This window comes from Mobula birostris, chromosome 14 (assembly GCF_030028105.1).
Source record: "Mobula birostris isolate sMobBir1 chromosome 14, sMobBir1.hap1, whole genome shotgun sequence".
Taxonomy (NCBI): Eukaryota; Metazoa; Chordata; class Chondrichthyes; order Myliobatiformes; family Myliobatidae; genus Mobula; species Mobula birostris.
This window is the reverse complement of record NC_092383.1, coordinates 72107348-72125734: the sequence shown is the minus strand read 5'-3', so window position 1 is coordinate 72125734 and position 18387 is coordinate 72107348. Positions and strand designations below refer to the sequence as shown.

Here is an 18387-nt window from a genome sequence, read left to right as displayed (position 1 = left end):
CCTCTAAATCATTGACGTAAATCGTAAACAGCTGTGGTCCCAATACCGAGCCCTGTGGCACCCCACTAGTCACCACCTGCCATTCCGAGAAACACCCATTCACTGCTACCTTTTGCTTTCTATCTGCCAATCAGTTTTCTATCCATGTCAATATCCTTCCCCCCAATGCCATGAGCTCTGATTTTACCCACCAATCTCCTATGTGGTACCTTATCAAATGCCTTCTGAAAGTCAAGGTACACCACATCCACTGGATCTCCCGCGTCTATCTTCCTGGTTACATCCTCGAAAAACTCCAATAGATTAGTCAAGCATGATTTGCCCTTGGTAAATCCATGCTGGCTCGGCCCAGTCCTATCACTGCTATCAAGATATGCCGCTATTTCATCTTTAATAATGGACTCTAGCATCTTCTCCACTACTGATGTTAGGCTAACAGGGCGATAGTTCTCTGTTTTCTCCCTTCCTCCTTTCTTAAAAAGTGGGATAACATTAGCCATTCGCCAATCCTCAGGAACTGATCCTGAATCTAAGGAACATTGGAAAATGATCACCAATGCACCTGCAATTTCCAGAGCCACCTCCTTTAGTACCCTAGGATGCAGACCATCTGGACCTGGGGATTTGTTAACCTTCAGTCCCATCAGTCTACTCATCACCGTTTCCTTCCTAATGTCAGTCTGATCCAGTTCCTCTGTTACCCTATGTTCTTGGCCCATCCATACATCTGGGAGATTGCTTGTGTCTTTCCTAGTGAAGACACATTCAAAGTACTTATTAAATTCATCTGCCATTTCTCTGTTTCCCATAACAATTTCTCCCAATTCATTCTTCAAGGGCCCAACATTGTTCTTAACTATCTTCCTTCTCTTCACATAACTAAAAAAAACTTTTGCTATCCTCCTTTATATTCCTAGCTAGCTTGCGTTCATACCTCATTTTTTCTCCCCGTATAGCCTTTTTATTTAAGTTCTGTTGCTCCTTAAAAATTTCCCAATCATCCATCTTCCCACTCACCTTAGCTCTGTTATACTTCTTTTTTAATGCTATGCTATCTCTGACCTCCTTTGTCAACCACTGTGGCCACTTTCCCCCCTTTGAATCCTTCCTTCTCTGGGGGATGAACTGATTTTGCACCTTGTGCATTATTCCCAAGAATAATTGCTGTTCCACTGTCTTTTCTGCTAGGATATCCAACCAGTCAACTTTGGCCAACTCCTCCCTCATGGCTCCATAGTCTCTTTTGTTCAACAGGAATACTGACACTTCTGATCTGCTCTTATCCCTCTCAACTCGCAGATAAAAACTTATCATATTATGGTCTCTATCTCCTAATGGCTCCTTTACTTCAAGATCACTTATCAAATCCTGTTCATTGCACAACACTAAATCCAGAATAGCCTTATCCCTGGTCGACTCTCGTACAAGCTGCTCCAAAAATGCATCCCGTAGGCACTCTACAAACTCCCTATCCTGGGGTCCAGTACCAACCTGATTTTCCCAGTTCACCTGCATGTTGAAATCCCCCATAACTACTGCGACATTGCCTTTGCCACATGCCATTGTTAGCTCCCTATTCAACTTGCACCCAATATCCATGCTACTGTTTGGGGGCCTGTAGATAACACCTATTAGGGTCTTTTTGCCCTTACTGTTCCTCAGTTCTATCCACACTGACTCTACTTCTCCTGATTCTATGTCCCCCCTTGCAAGGGACTGAATCTCATTCCTCACCAACAGGGCCACCCCACCCCCTCTGCCCACCTTTCTGTCCCTTCGATAGCACGTATACCCCTGTACATTCAATTCCCAGGTCTGATCCCCCTGCAGCCATGTCTCCATTATCCCAACAACATCATAGTTACCCATTCGCACCTGAGCTTCAAGCTCATCCGCCTTATTTCTGACACTTGGCGCATTCAGATATAGAATTCTTAACCCATTTCTCCTCTCTCTGTTTAAATCGCTACCTATTGTGCATAACCCAGCTCCCCTTGAATTTTGTTGTCTTTCTTAAATTCACTTACTCTTTCTGCACATTTAACTCCATGCTCCATCAGACCATCCCTCTGCACATGTATCCTCCTTATCACTCGTTCCGCCTCATCTTTTTCTACTTCACACTTAATATTCCGGAACCGTGTAGTCCCCACCTGTCCTTTATACTTCATCTCGATATCCTCTCTCACATTCTGGATCCCTGCCCCCTGCAAATTTAGTTTAACCCCCCCCCAAGCAGCACTAGCAAACTTTCCTGCAAGAATGTTAGTACCCCTCCAGTTCAGGTGTAAACCGTCCCGTCGGAACAGATCCCACCTTCCCTGAAACAGAGCCCAATTATCTAGGCTTTTCCAATCAAGGGCTTTGACTTTCAATTGCCAGTGGACATACTGAACATTGACCGTTCAAATAGAAATCTAGTCTTGAATTTCCTTGCCCCACATGCAACTTCTCTGCGAAGACAAATTGCAAAGAAAGCATCACCTGAAACAAGGTGTCAGAATCAGGGCAATAATGCAGAGGCAAGATTAGTGCATTGTTTTTGTTCTGGTTAGATTTACATATTCACTGCATTCTCTTTGGAAGGGGTGTTATTTATTCATAAATTAATAGAGAAAGATGTAACAGCAGCCGAGCCTATATTGCTCATCTGAAACAAACTACTATTTCGCTTTCCCTCCTTATATCCAACAGACATTAAAGTAAAATTTGTTGTTTTGACATAACGTGGTTTCAGGGAAATCTTGTGGGAAAGTCTGGGTGAGATGCTAAGTTTAGTTCTTCAGTTTTTCCCATTTTATGTGATGCTAATATGTCACATTAGTGCTGTCCCTGGTTGCTGTATTGGTGAAAAATCATCAATTTTGCCTCCATCTTCCACCCTGCTGTTAAATTCACTTGGGCCATATCTGCCACCTTCCTCCCCTTTCTCAATTTCTCTGTTTCCATCTTTGGAGACAACTGTCTACTGACACCTTTTATAAACCTACCGATTCTCATGGCTACCTTGACTATATCTCTTTCCACCCTGTCTCCTGTAAAAATGCTATTCCCTTTTCTCAGTTCCTTCATCTCTGCCGCATCTGTTCCCAGGACGCAGCTTTCCTTTCCAGAACAACAAATATGTTCTCTTTCTTCAAAGAATGAGGTTTCTCTTCCTCCACTATTGATGCTGTCCTCACCTGCATCTCCTCCATTTCCCAGACATCCAAGCTCACCCTATCTTCCGGCCGCCTTAACAGAGAGAGAGTTCCTCTTGTCCTCACCTAGCACCCATGAGCCTCTGCATTCAATACATCATTCTCTATGACTTCCACTATATCTTCAATGGGATCCTACCATCAAACATATCATTATTCCCCCCTCCCCACTCTCTGCTTTCCGCAGGGATTGTTCCCTCCATGATTCCCTTGTCCAATCGTCCCTCCCCAATAATCTCCCTCCTGGCACATACACCTGCAGATGACCAATATGCTGTACCTACCCATTTACTTCCTTCCTTACTCTGTTCAGGGCCTTAAAAGGTCCTTCCAGGTGAGGCAACACTTCTTCTGTGAATCTGTTGAGGTTGTCTATTGCATCCAATGCTCCCGATGCGGCCTCCTCCTCACGGGTGAAACCCAACATTAATTGGGGGACAGCTTGGTCGAGAACCTCCATTCCATCTGCCAAGAACAGAATTTCCTGGTGGCCAACCATTTTAATTCCTATCCCTATTCCTATTCTGATATGTTGGTCCACGGCCGCCTCTTTTGCCATGATGAGGCCACTCTCAGGGTGGAGGAGGAACACCTCATATTCCTTCTGGATTGCCTTCAACCTGATGGCATGAACACTGTTTTCTCCTTCCGGTAAAAATTTTCCTTTCCCTTCTGCTTCTATTCCCTGCTCTGGCCTCTTGCCTCTTCTCCTCACCTGCCTATCACCTCACCTTGGTACACTTCCTTCTTCCCTTTCTCCTATCTTCCCATCCTCCTCTCCTACCAGCCCAACTGGTTTCACCTATCACCTTCTAGCAATCTTCCTTACCCTCCCTCCCCAACCCTTTTAGTCTGCCATCTTCCCAATGCAGCCTCCTCTACATTGGTGAGACCCATTGTAAATTGGGGGACCGCTTCATCGAGCACCTTCATTCCATGTGCCAAAAACAGAACTTCCCGGTGACCAAACATTTTAATTCCAATTCCCATTCTTGTAGCATGTCAGCCCATGGCTTCCTCTTGCACCATGATGAGACCACCCTGAAGATGGAGGAACAACATCTTATATTCTCCCTGGATAGCCTCCAACCTAATGGCATGAATATCACTTTCTTCTTCTAGTAAAAAAAAATCCCTCGCCCTCCTCTCTTGTTCTATTCTCCACTCTGTCCTCACTTGCCTATCACCACCTCCTGGGTCCCCTCCTCCTTCCCTTTCTCCTATGGTCCACCTTCCTCTCCTATCAGATTTTTTTTCGCTCCAGCCCTTTACCTTTCCTACCCACTTGGTTTCACCTATCACCTTCCAGCTATCCTCCTCCTCCTCCTCTCTCTATCTTTTTATTCTGGCATCTTCCCCCTTCCTTTCCAGTCTTGAAGATAGATCTTGGCCCAAAACATCGACTGTTTATTCATTTCCATAGATGCTGCCTGACCTGCTGAGTTCCTCCAGCATATTGTGTGTGTTGCTCTGGATTTCCAACATCTGCAGAATCTCTTGTGTTGCTGACAACTCATTGTGTTTCCTTTAGGGAAGAAGCTACCTTGAATAATAGTAGTTCAAGTCAAGCTCAACTTGCTCTCACTGACCATCCCACTTCATTATTCCATGAGATTAAGGCAAACCCAGATGGTAAGAGATCAATATTTTTTGCTACTGTGTATCCTTCACCAGTTTCAGAACTTTACCTCAAAAAATCTGCAAATTCTCTGAGGTAATTTAGTAATCTACTAATTATTTCAGAGCTTATTAAAAAGAGAATTGAATTTAAACATTAAACCACAAGGATCATTAATAACAAGCTGGTTAATGATTGCAAGCTGTTTCTTTAAGAAAGTCTGTTTTGAACTGGAATATAATTGGAAATGAGATCATATTTTGAAAATTTCAAATATTTTTAGGGAAAAGATTAAATAGAAATAATTTATATTGTTTAGCTTCATGAAACTTGAAGTGCTGATAGGACTATAGATTCTGATCATTATTTGCTCTGCATATGAATAGTATTTTCTGAGAGGGAAGAAAAGATCAGCACCCTTCCTATTTCTCTTTGGTCAACCAGGCAAGTAATTACTTAAGTGGTCTTTATTGACTGGGAATGGAATATTGGCTTGCTTTTCACTATTAGTAGCAGTGGATATTTCTACGTTCTGAATAACAAATGCTTGAAGGAAAATTAAGGGAAAGATAAATAGATAGGCTATTCAGGACATTATATATTTACTCAGTCCATATCTGAAGAGTGAATGGATACATCCTCAATGGGAGGAATTACATTTATTTTTCTTTTCAAACAAGGGGATAATCCCCATTATTTTTCAACTTCACTTACATGAGATTCAGAACTTGTCTTACTTGATTCTAATTTCTCATATAGCAAAAAAATTAATGCACAAAAATTGGTGGAGAGTTTAATATATGCTTCATGCATGTTATCAGTGAAGTGGAATTTCATACTAGTAGAAACATAATCTCAGTTTTGGAACTGTCTAATAATTTATATGAACTGATAGAGACATTCCGTTGAACTATCCTATTATAATGTAGCCTTCCATTGAAAATGGCTTTTGGATTTACTGTATGATAGATGATGAGGCTGTTGTTTATTTCTTCATAACAGAACATGATTCAGACTCGGACAGTGACCTTTCTCTGGAAGATGATCAAAGTGGATCTTATGCTTCCACTCATTCTTCTGATAGTGAAGAAGATGAAGAGTATCAGGGCGAGCCAGGCTGGGAGAATATTATATCGCAAAATAATGAAAAACATCCTAATCACAGCACTCCAAAAGGTGACTATGAAGTCATACAGATTGCCTTTTTACATTGTATTGTTGAGAACGTTAACGGTAATCCCAGTTTCTACTTCATTCCAATGAACTTAAGCGGAGTCAGATATCAACAAATAAAATCCTTTTAGTGCTGTGCTTTTTATAACTAAAGGAATAAATAATGTAAACATTGATTGTCACAAAGTAATAGAGCATAGAAACAGGACCTTCAGCCCATCTAGTCCATGTCAACTACAACACCCTCCTTGCTTGTCATAAATTCATATTTGAATTTATGAAACCTAATTTCTGAACTTACCTGGTTTCTCATATTAATATCAGTGATGTGTTCTGTTTTTAATATCTTTATTGACGAGAGAGCTACATTTTCAGAGGGGTGTGTGTGTCAACAGTGATTGTTTGGAGACTTTTTATTCACAATGTTTGCAAACTTTTAATAACTAATTTCAATAATGCACTAGTCTATCCATGAATTACTTAGTCATGTTAATGGTATCAACAATGCTCTAATCTATCAATATATTGTTCGTTCGTTACGTGCCATGTCATATGATGTGGGTGATCATGGTCTTTCCATGCCCATAATTACTTTTGGCAAATTTTTCTGCAGAAGTGGTTTGCCATTGCCACCTTCTGGGTAGTGTCTTTACAAGATGGGTGACCCCAGCCATTATCAATACTCTTCAGAGATTGTCTGCGTGACCCTGATCAGGGGGCTAAGCAGGTGCTACACCTTGCCCAAAGGTGACCTGCAGGCTAGTGGAGGGAAGCAGCGCTTTACTCCTCTTTTGATAGAGACGAACCTCCACCCCACCACCCATATCAATAGCTACCTGATAATACTGGCCATGCAAAAGTGCATTAGTCTTCCAACAGACTACTTCTGATCTTGAAAAAAAAACATAACTAGGTTGTAATTTGTTGATATAAACACTCACATGGCACCCAAAATTGATTATAAATATTTTGAAATTAGCACCTTAGTTGAAAACTTCAACTACCCCAACATTAAAACACTTCAATAAATTTAAATATTTGGAAAACCTTCCTATATTTAGCACTTTCAGGGTTAATATCTATTATGTATTTACCTTCATATCAAGGAGATTCAGTTATTATCATTTTCAGTTTTCAAACAAACTTCAATCTATTTTTCTAGTGGAAAACATATCTTCACATGTTACACCTTATTGGCCTGGGGAGTTTATGACAACAGCCAGTGAAAGTGAGGATCATGGTGGATCAGGGAACCTGAAAGTTGAAACAGTTGCAAACATCGAGCCTCACCGAGAGAAGTTCAACCATGTAGATGAAAGGCCAAAGGAGAATGGAGACAATCTGTACAAAGAAAATGTATTGACGTCATTGCCAAACCCTAATGCACAGCCTCAGAAAGGTAATTGTTGATCAAAGTCATTTCACCTATGCGTATGTTCTTTGTATAATGAGGTTGTATAGAATTCATTGTGTAATTCACAGAGGTGCCATTACTCAGAGAAATTGACACAGGTTTTTGAGTTTGCATAAAGGCATAATACTCTGCAGTCGTTACACTGAAAGCTGTCCATTCAGCTTTTGAGAAAAGACTTGTCTGATTCAATGTAGTATATTCTACTGGGAGTGTATGCTGTGTTTGACCAGAAGGAGTAATTAAATCAAGGAATCATCACTTAAACTTACAAGCCTAGATGTTGCGTTGAGAAAGGCCAGTTATTTGGGATTGTCATGCTCTAATTTCAGCTTGATCCAGTATAGATTGTTAGAAGGGGTCATAAACAAGTGAAAGTCTGCAGATACTGGAAATCCAAAGCAGCACACACAAAATGCTGGCAAAACTCAGGCAGCATTCATGGAAACGTATAGATAGTCGATGTTTTGGGCCAGGGCCCTTCTTTCTTAAGGACTGAATAAAAAGGTGGGGGGGAGGGGAAAGAGGCTAGCTGGAAGGTGACAGGTAAAGCCAGGTGGGTGGGAAAGGTCAAGGGCTGGAGAAGAAGGAATTAGATAGGAGAGGAGATTTCACCATAGGAGAAAAGGATGGGGGATGGGACCCGGGGGGAAGTAATAGGCAGGTGAGAAGAAGTAAAAACTCAGGTGAGGATTAGAAAATAGGGGCAGGGGGAAATCGCCTTCTGGTGAAATGAACTGCAAAACTGGACTAGGTGCCTAGGAGGTATTCATGTCAGTATGTGTGATGTTTTTCCTGTCTCATGCACTTCCTAACTAATATTATTCATGTACTGCTTATTCTACACTTGCTGACATAAATGGAGTGAAAAATTCCAACCCAGACTGTTGCTTTATTTTGTAATTTGAGTGAATGCTGCTGACACTGGCAGACCTGTCTGGTCTGCTTTAAAACTCACTACAGGCTGCTCAAGCCTTTTCCAAGATTCACAGAATTGCTACAACTCACACAGAGTGTTCTTCCCAGCCTTTAGCCAACGAGGCCTTTCTTTAGTCTGCACCTCGGTGGTGCAACTGCTGTCAGCACCTCATTATGAAGCATTACTGTAGCCACACAGAAACCCCTCCGATCAATAATATTGATGCAGCTCATGCTTCCCAAGGCTGTCATTGAGAGATTCTGTTAGAAGTCATTTGGCCTTAATTTCCTGGCTCAATTACTCTATCCATGGAGGTTTTAAGTCTAATTGACCCAGAACTTCCTCACTGTGGGATCGTTCTAAACAGCCACAGCAGATCTCTGCCATGTCTCCCAATCAGCTTGCACATCATTGTGTCAGAGTGCTGTGTCTGCAAGGAAATAATTTAATTAATTTTGAGTTTGGTGAAGATGAAACCTCACGCACAAGAATACAAACAGCCGTTTGTTATAATTGATCCCTTAATAGCTCTGCATAATAATGCAGACCTTCCAGTTTCTAGGAGGTATATTCGAGACACTGAACTGGTGATATAGAAGTCTTTATTCATCACAACAAACAGGCACTCTTCTGGAGACTCTCTCGCTAGAGTCTCACATATTTAAAAGTACATCATATTTTTATACCCTTAAGATCAATGGTAACAGCACGTGATTCAGTAGAATTTCAATAGTTAGTCTGGTCTGCAAGCCTCCTTGAACTTGTTTACAATGGTGCAAATTACTTAAACCCATAGATGCCTGGACTGAAGCAGGCCAATTAACATAACCCATTGTCTTAACGCTTGGCTGATGCACATGCGATGGTCTCATGGTTATTGTTTTGCAAACCATATCTCTTAGTCTGTGCTCCAGAGGCAGTACTGTTAACAGTCGGCCCTCCTTATCCTTGAGTTCCGCATGCACGAATTCAACCAACCGCGAATCGAGAAAACCCGGAAGTGCTCTTCCAGCACTTGTTGCTGAAGCATGTACAGACTTTTTTTTCTTGTCATTATTCCCTAAACAATGCGATATAACAACTATTTACATAGCATTTACATTGCATTAGGTATTATAAATAATCTAGAGATGTTTTAAAGTATACGGGAGGATGTGCATAGGTTATCATGGATCGGGATTGAAAACAAAACGGAAGTTCTCTTACTAAGTAAATTGGAACAGGTACATCCGATATCATTTAGCGTCAGTTAGTCAAACGTTTGTCTTAGTATGTAGTATCTATTTTACTTTTCTATGCATGTAAAACACTTAAGAAACGTATGTTTCAGTGCCGGGCTCGGGAACAGTTCCCGAGTTCGATCCAATGACAGAGCGCTCCCGAGCGCTCTCCATCCCTGTCAGGTTGATGTGGAGGATCAAAAACTCAAAGCCCCAAAACCCAATAATTAAACCACTGTGTTGCTTAGTAATAATTGTAGCTTTCATCGGGGCAGGGCCTTTCTCACTTTATCCTTTAAAATTATTCCAATCGTTGACCGACTGTAGCCTAACACTTTTCCAATGACCGATGGCGTTTCACCTCTTTCTGATTGCTTTATTATTTCCACTTTATTTTCGATCGTGATTATTTTTGTGAACAGAAACACTGCGGATTCAGAGCTCCACCGCCGGGTCCTAATGTCCACCTCACTGAGACAGGTTAAATAAGGTCCAGGGTTCCGCTGAGTCCTAAAGTCCACTGCATTGAGACAGGTGGAATAAGGGACTTGAGCATCCACGTTTTTTGGTATCCGCGAGGGGTCCCGGAACCAATCCCTCGCAGATAATGAGGGCCGACTGTACTTGCAAAGGTGTACTTTTAGCTTCCATCTACTGCTTGTATTTTATAATTTATATTAAGAATTGAAGACTGATTCTTGTTTATTAATATCTGCTATATTCCCATAGTTCCAGAATACTCTCTAACATCTTCATTCTAGGGAAGACAGCACTGCTGGCCTTTTTTACAATTGCCTAGAGAATGTATTCTGGGGGATAGTGGTTATCTGTTTTGCTGACTCTTCACACTAGTGAACTCTCTGGAGATAAGCACAGATACAAAGACAGCTGTGAAAGTACCACCCTAGTAATGGATAATACCACTGGTCTCCTTGTGCTGCCTGCATTAGTGTGGGCTGCCCTCTAATACAAGCTGAGCACATTCAGAGACTTCACCGTCATGTACTGCCTGCAGGTGCTGCCAGGGAAAGAGTAGCCAGGAGCCCTAAAGCCCAAGGCACTGCCTGAAGAATAGCAGTGAGTGAGAAGACAAAGGTGTTCAGCATTCGTAGACTTTCCTCTGCTGATCTGGGAGATGTCAGGAATTGGGCAGCCAAGATCTAAACGAGTCTCAAATAGATAATTTTTATACAGAGCCTTCAAAGTAAAAAGAATCCCACTGTGGACCAAGTGAGCCTGTCCCCACTCCAATCTATAACATCAATGGTGTATATTGTAGAACTTTGCAAGGTTTCTGAGAGGCCGAATGTGAATTCTGACATGCCTCGATCAGATTTCCTGATGCTTTTAATTGCAAGAGAAAGAACTAATCATGTTTCTTGAGCCTCTGATACTGTTCCACAATGTTCATCGCCTGGAGCTTTTAATGCTGGTTTGGGTGAGATGGGTGTTATGAAATTTTTTCCCCTCTCTCCTCTAATACTTCTAATTACTTAAAGTGGTGTTAAGTGCTTTGTAATCAAGTACTGTTCCATCATTAATCTGGCTTATTGCAGTCACCTCTATTACAAGAATATTGATATTTAGACATTTGGAAAATAAGTCAATATTTGCAACCAATTACTGAATGTTTTTGTCTTCCATTGAAACACACAGGAATTCTGAAAAATAGGGGGTTACCACTGTTCTCAGAGAAGAATAGCATCAACCGAATACACAATGAACTTTCAAATCATAAATCAGCCACTGTCTCCTCACGTGCATCTTCAGTGGGATCAAGTGAAGGGAGTCGATCTGGAGGTTTAACAAAGCTGAGGCAAACAACAGGGGAGCATATGAATGGGATGATGCCCATACCTATGAGCATCAAAACAGGCACGGTAGATGAAGATTCGTCAGGCTCTGAGTGAGTATGTCTTTTCTGTACTTAGCTTGTGCCAACCCAAGGGTATTACAGAAGGACCTGACCAGCAAAGTGGAAAGATATTACAAGACATGAGTGTAATGCAGAAAAAGGCATTGTTAATTGCAGCTCAGTCCATTGCAGGTGTTTTTCAAATCAATATTTCTCATGCAAAGGCACATAATAAATAAAATTATTAAACTAAGGGCACTTAACTCAGCAGCATAATCTTTAAATAGTTACTGGCCATAAAATTACTTATGAGATATGGTGTTCCTTTAGCTAAACTTCATTTAAAATAATTGTTAAAAACCTCTGTTAAAATAGGAAAATTAGGAGTTTCAGCCTAAGGTATTAAACAATCCTAAACACTTAATTTCATGATATAAATTCGTGGCTTACTTGGAAGTTATTTTTGATTTGAATTTTTCTTCTTGTGTTTAATCAACTGTTTCGTGTTGTAAGGTACAGGTTTACTGTAGGAAGGTTGTAAATGTATGAGATTTGGTCAGTTAAAAGTTATCCCAACATTTCAGCGAAATCTTGTAATAGATGATTATTGCTGTGAAAGTTTGAGTTTGCATTTATTTGCACATCATTGTGAGTGGCGGGAGAGAACCATTAAGTGGGAATGAAAATTCATCCGGTTACAGTATTTGGTATTAAGATATATTGATGGATTGTTGTAGTTTGTATGTTACAGAAGTGAACAGTCAGTTCTGCCATCTTGTGGTCAATAAATTGAACCGCACCTTATAAATGTTACATGCTATTCATAGTTACACAGTGTCCTCCTGCAATGCAATTAACATGTAATTGGGTTCTCAAAGGATTATGTTGTTGTTACAGTTCTTACATTAATTTGTGTATTTTAGTAATGAGTTTTTCTTGCATGTAATTCTCCAAATTTGGATGGCTTATGAGTGATTCCTGGTTAGACACATGTTAAAAACAGTCAGAAAGGAGCAAAATCGTAGTATTTCACTAGAAAAAGGGAAAATACAGAGGAATAGCATTTCTAAAACTTATTAGTAGAATAATTATCATTAAAAGATTCCTTTAAAAGCCAGATTTAACAAATCCTATCATGGATATATGAAAGAGACCCCTGATTTAAAGGGGTCTGTATTTTCAGTAGAAGGCAATACAGAACTTGTTACCTCACATTTAACCAAATAGGACACAAACCTTTGTTCCTTCCCACGTAACCAATTCTTCTATGAAGTTACATGTGATGTTACAGCATCTCTGCTAACTTGGCCTTTAATTTCCTCACCACTCTCATTCTTAAATACTCAATGCTGTAGGCAGCAATAATGGGCTTTATATGCTGTGGCATAAGCCAACATCAAGAAATCTTTTGTAGATAACATAGTGGGCAATTTCCAGTTAGGGTAAATTATGATGGCCAAGAAACAATGTAGGCCCTACACAGAGTCATTAATGTCTTAACGGTTGATACCAGTTGAATAGTATCACCCATTTCCCAATCATCTCTTGCTTTCTAATTGACCCACTTCCCCAGTTGCAGTACTAATATTCAGTTGTGTAAGAAACTGCGGATAATTAGACATAAAAATTACTATGAGTTACAAGAATAAATAAATAAATAGTGCAAGAGAAGTATAGAGAGGTATTGCTCATGGACTCTTCATAAATCTGAAGAAAGAAGGAGGGAGAGCTGTTCCTAAGAAGGTGAGTGTGGGTCTTCAGGCTCCTGTGCCTCCTCCCTGATGGGAAGATGGCATGTCCCGGATGGTGAGGTCGTTAAAGATGAATGCTGCCTCCTGAAAATGTCTTTAAATGTGGGGAGGGTTATGCCTGTGGTTGTGTAATACCATTCTAGGTTTACTCCATCAGCAAACACATGGTTCAAATGAAAGCAATGTCTAGTACAAGTTAAGATTACTTTTGACAATTAAGAAACAAATTTAAAAAATAATGTCAGACATTGAATCGAGATTTGAAAGCTTAGTAGGGACAGTGAAATCAATACTGTTTGATACATGCTGGCTTCTTTGCTCCTGGAAATGTGCAAATGTTATTCTATGGAACTGAACACAATTATATTTGAAATAATGAACAAGATGCAAGACTTGGTAAGATTTTGCAAATTTGCATGGTTTGTATGCAAGGGAAACATTCTGCATAATGGATCGTCTGTGAAGGAGCAGATGGGAGCTTGATATTTATTAGGTTAAATAATAATTTTCACCTTTTGAATTTAACAAAACCAGATCGATTTGTCATAAATTAAAATGAATATTTATACATCTCTATTTATGAAATAATCTAATTTCTATGCCTTTTCTCTCCTCATCAAACCTGTAGATTTCTGTTTTTTAATTTTCTCCATTGAAACATGTGCATAATTAATTTGAGGCTGTTTCTCACTGTCGACCATACACTTCCAGTGATGAAATGCATAATTGCTTTCCATCACATGATTCTCAAACATGTAATCATGATCATGCATTTTTTTTTCCTTTTGTCCTTTTCACACATAGTAGCAGTGATGAGACCTCCATATGACTTCTCATGTCAGCACAGGACACGAGGAACTGCTAAAGCTGCCAGAATGTCACTTTGCTTACTTCAGACAGCACAGAAGACTTGTTGTACCTTGTCTGAGGTACAGACCTGCACGTAACTGAACACTTAAATGTGAAAAGAACTGCTGTCATGTGGAGTGTGTGTCCTTGAAGTTGTGACTGCTGGTTATTATCAGTGCCAAATTATGCCGAGACATTGTTCTGTTTATGCATAGTGCTGTGGACAAAGTGGGTGTCAGAACAGGTTTAAAAATACCAAAAAGCACCCAAACATACTTACGAGCACTCAGGACAATTAAAATTCTATGAAGCAAAAGCTTCAGAATTTCACATTCTCATATAATGTGTAAAAGAATGGAAGAATTGAAGCTTCAGGGAATATGTTGTAACTACAGTTTATAATAATAAGGTCTGTGTTGAAGCCTCCCCAAGACAAGCTCGATCATAATTGCTTTGCTGGTAATGAGACATACAAAAAGAGAACAAAACCAACCACTGGAGTATGTAGCTGTGACTATTTTCTGTTGAAGACTACAAGTTTTGAATTGCAAGTAAAATATTTCATTATCTTGAAATTATGTGAACATTTAGCTGCTTAGGAGCATGGCATTTTTAATTTATCAATCAGATATACGGGATCAGAAAGTGTGTATTTTTCTTACAGAAACAATAATTACTTTTAGAAGCTGATGTACAGAAAAATAGAAATGTTAGTCATCCTGTTTTATGTGGCAACAACAAACTTTTTCTACATTCCAAACGTTGAACCAGATACTTTTGTTTTACCCAAATGAATATTTTACTAAAAAATAAGAATCTGAGTTTGCCTTTGGGAGCAATATTACTGTTGAGCATCTGGCAGGTCCCTTTAAGAAGCTCAAACAATGAACTGAACTGATGATGTACAAATACAAACCGATAAACTGTAACCACATTCAGCATATGTGGAGGAAACAATTGCCTTTAGCCACATGGCCTTCATGCTCCAGGTTATAGTGGAGTAGTCCTCAGACCAATGCCTATTTTGAACATTTTTTTTGCAAGACATTTGTTTGTAGATATTTTGATATCATTTTAATTTGTCTTGAGAGAAAATGTGTGCTGTACATGTTTTTCCTTTTAAAGTTGCTTAACATAGTTCTAAAGAAAATGAGTAGGAAATCCAGGATGTTTTATTTAAATAATGCTGCTCATTTTTTTTCTGTTAATATGATGTTTGTCCATATTGTATAGTTTGAATATTTTGATTGAAAGCAAAGCTTCCACTATTTTATCTTACGAGAATTTGGTGATGATTTTTCCACTGATGTCTTCACCAAATAGTTCAAAAATGAAATGCTTTCTCACAGTGAATTGTACAGTGAATTCTTTAATGTACATATTGTAGGTTTTTAAATAAATGTAGTTAAACGGGTGTTGCTACCTGAAAGTTTTGGCAGATTATTTTGCCCAGATTTTTTTATTTCTTGACTAGAAACCTGTTAAGACTAGTATAATTTCTGGATCTATTAAAGTTGTTATTTTGTACATTTTAGTGTATTTTCCAAGGTGGTCATATTATCATACTTTAAAAAAACACTGCTTGTTATACATTTGTGATTTTAGGTGATGAGTTTGCTGTTGTCTTCTGAGAATGTTAAATGTGACCACTTTTGTTTGGTTTAATGGCACAGTGAACCTCATGAGAAATAAAATGGGGAAAATGCAACCTGTGCAGTACTCATAGGGACATGGAAGGCATGAAGTCAGGAAAATGCTTCCCACCCATATCGCTGGTACCAATGCTCAACAGGCTGGTGAACTGCAAGAAGTGATTTCCATCAACTTCATGAAGAATCCTGCAACAGAAAATATTGACAAAACCTACACCTGTCAGGAAGTTAGTTCACAGCCTGCCTTTCTCAGGAAAGCTCCAAACCCATATGTTTTGACCATTTTGTCAGTGGAATTCATAAAATGGTCTAATCCCACCTGGTGTTGTTATATTTACAGACTGTGAATGGCTGCAGACTCCGAAGGAAGTAGAGGCACTGTCGTGCTTTCTTTGCAATTACATTTATATGATGGGTCCAGGACAGGTCCTCTGAGACAGTGACGCCCAGGATTTTAAAGTTACTAACCCTCTTCACCTCTGATCCTCCGATGAGTTCTGGCTCACAGACCCCTCTCCTGAAGTCTACAATTACCTCCTTGGGGTTGCTGACATTGAGTAAGAAGTTGTTATTATGACACCATTCAACCAGATTTTTCGAACTCCCACCTATATGTTGATCACCACCCTTGATTCAACCTACAACAGTGGTGTCAATAAACTTGAATTGTGGCATTGGCGCCTTGCCTAGCCGCACAACCACAAGTGTAAAGGGAGTATAACAGATGACTAAGCACATAGCTTTTTGGTGCACCTGTGCTGATGGAGTTTGTGGAGATGTTGCCAACCTGAACTGATTGAGGTCTGCAAGTGAGGAAATAAAGGATCCAATTGCACAAGGAGGCATTGAGGCCAAGGTCCCGGAGCCCATTGACTTAGCCCTGAGGGGATGATGGTATTGAACACCGAGATGCAGTTGATAAAGAGCATCCTGATGAATGTATCATAGCTGTCCTGATGTTCCAGGTTTGATTGAAGAGCCAACAAGATGGCATCTGCCATGGACCTGTTGCTTCGGCAGACAAATTTGAGTAGATCTATTGCTTCTCAGGCAGGAGCTGATATGTTTCATCATTTTACAAAGGATAGTAGAAATTTAGAATTACTTTTTGCAAACAGCAATTGAGATTTTGAAACTAAGATTGAGAAGACCCTGATTATTAAAAATACTATGGGATATGATGTGAATAGCTGTAATGTCATAGAAATTCTTATGGAACTAAATGACTCCCATTATACATTTTTTTTTTAGTCCTGTGGAATATTGCTCCTAAACACTGCAATTACTGCTCTTAAAATACTTGTCTCTGTGAATCTCATCCCTGAAGCTGTGAATGATGCCTTATGGATGCATTTCACCCCAACCACTCCCTCCCTTGGCAGTTCTACAGCACAGATTGGGTATGTTTTTAAAAACAGATATGGTGGATTTCAGTTAATTGGGACCAGTATATTTTGACCCAGTTAAGTGGCTGCCTCAATTAGCTAGTTTCATGGAAAGTTAAAAAGGTATAGAAGAGATAAACTACTGTTTAACTGAGTATCAAATTGTGTATTTAAATGAATTTCAGAACAAATTAGAACTACAATACTACTACAGTACTGTAAAACTGTGTAGTTTCTGATAGTTATCAATGGAGGAATTCATCCAGTATGCCAACATATTCTTCTGATTGACTGTAAATGAAGAAAATCAGCAGACACTGTAGATAATGGGACTTCTTTCATATAATAATATTGACACTTGCACCTTCCAAATCTTCATTTTTATTCTAACATTCAAGATGATTGTTGATACCTTCAAATTCTTTGTAGTTCCTAACCTGAAGAAGTGAAATAGTTTCCTTTTCAATCCTGAACATTTCTGGCACTTCCAGACCTGAATGCTTGAAACTGCAGTGAATTGAAACAATTCAGGATTATCTTACTGCTTGCTTCTTGCTCAAAAAAAAAAATCACTACTTTATGAACACAAGCACACACAAATAATGTTACTTAAAAACTGTTCATTCTGAGCACGGTGTAGCGTCTTAACGGTCACACAAGTGCACAGATCTGACACTAGTTAGAAACCATTCGGCAAGTCTCCTGCCCCATAAACAAAGGGAATCCCAGCTATTTTTTCGATTAGTTTTTGTTCTTTAAGAGGTGTCCCAAATAAACAACTGGCCTGATTAGCTGATGGTGCAATTAACCAGAATTGTACATGGTAAAATTTGTCTCATGTTAGTTTCCACCTGCAATTATAAATAATGATCTGGAATAGAAGACTTTTTTCTTATCACCAATTGTAACATAACAGTTACCCTGATCACAATTTAGCCAATCAGAAGATGCTCTTTAAACCACAAAAGCCAATGTTTTCTCATGCAATGATCAACATTTAATTCTGTGACTGAGAGAAAATTAGGGACACTGGTGTAATTATGCATGAACAAAAGTTCTGAATTTAATTAACCTGTCCATGATTTGCCTTTAATGCTGGAAGTTAGAAATGGAATGTGAATTTCTTTCCGTTCTCTTCACTGAACCTAGATACTTATCAGCAAAACCCGTGCTTCATTTGAGAGAAGAACCACTGTAAGGAAGTTTGTTTCAGATAATTCATATTTCATGTTTTCCATAAAATGTTTAATAGGTCCTAAATGTCAATGTTAAGATGTGTAAACATTCAACTTGGTTGATAGCAGTGTGACAGACAATGGCTTGTAGTTTTCAAAGCCTCCGCTTCCTTCAAGTC

At 39.4% G+C, this 18387-nt stretch overlaps 1 protein-coding gene across 5 annotated transcripts in view; it reads left to right on the top strand.

The window, feature by feature from the left end:
• The window catches only part of celsr2 (cadherin, EGF LAG seven-pass G-type receptor 2), a 363567-nt gene extending 348142 nt beyond the window's left edge, over positions 1-15425 (top strand). For 4 of the 5 annotated variants that reach the window (XM_072278655.1, XM_072278659.1, XM_072278657.1 and 1 more), the window contains 5 exons: positions 4732-4832; positions 5821-5994; positions 7154-7390; positions 11198-11447; positions 13952-15425. In XM_072278655.1, coding sequence (XP_072134756.1) covers positions 4732-4832; positions 5821-5994; positions 7154-7390; positions 11198-11447; positions 13952-13976 — 787 coding nt within the window. In that variant the 3' untranslated portion in view covers positions 13977-15425. The remainder of the gene's footprint in view (positions 1-4731; positions 4833-5820; positions 5995-7153; positions 7391-11197; positions 11448-13951) is intronic. The other variant, XM_072278658.1, reaches the window with a different exon arrangement.
• The last annotated feature ends 2962 nt before the right edge of the window (positions 15426-18387 follow it).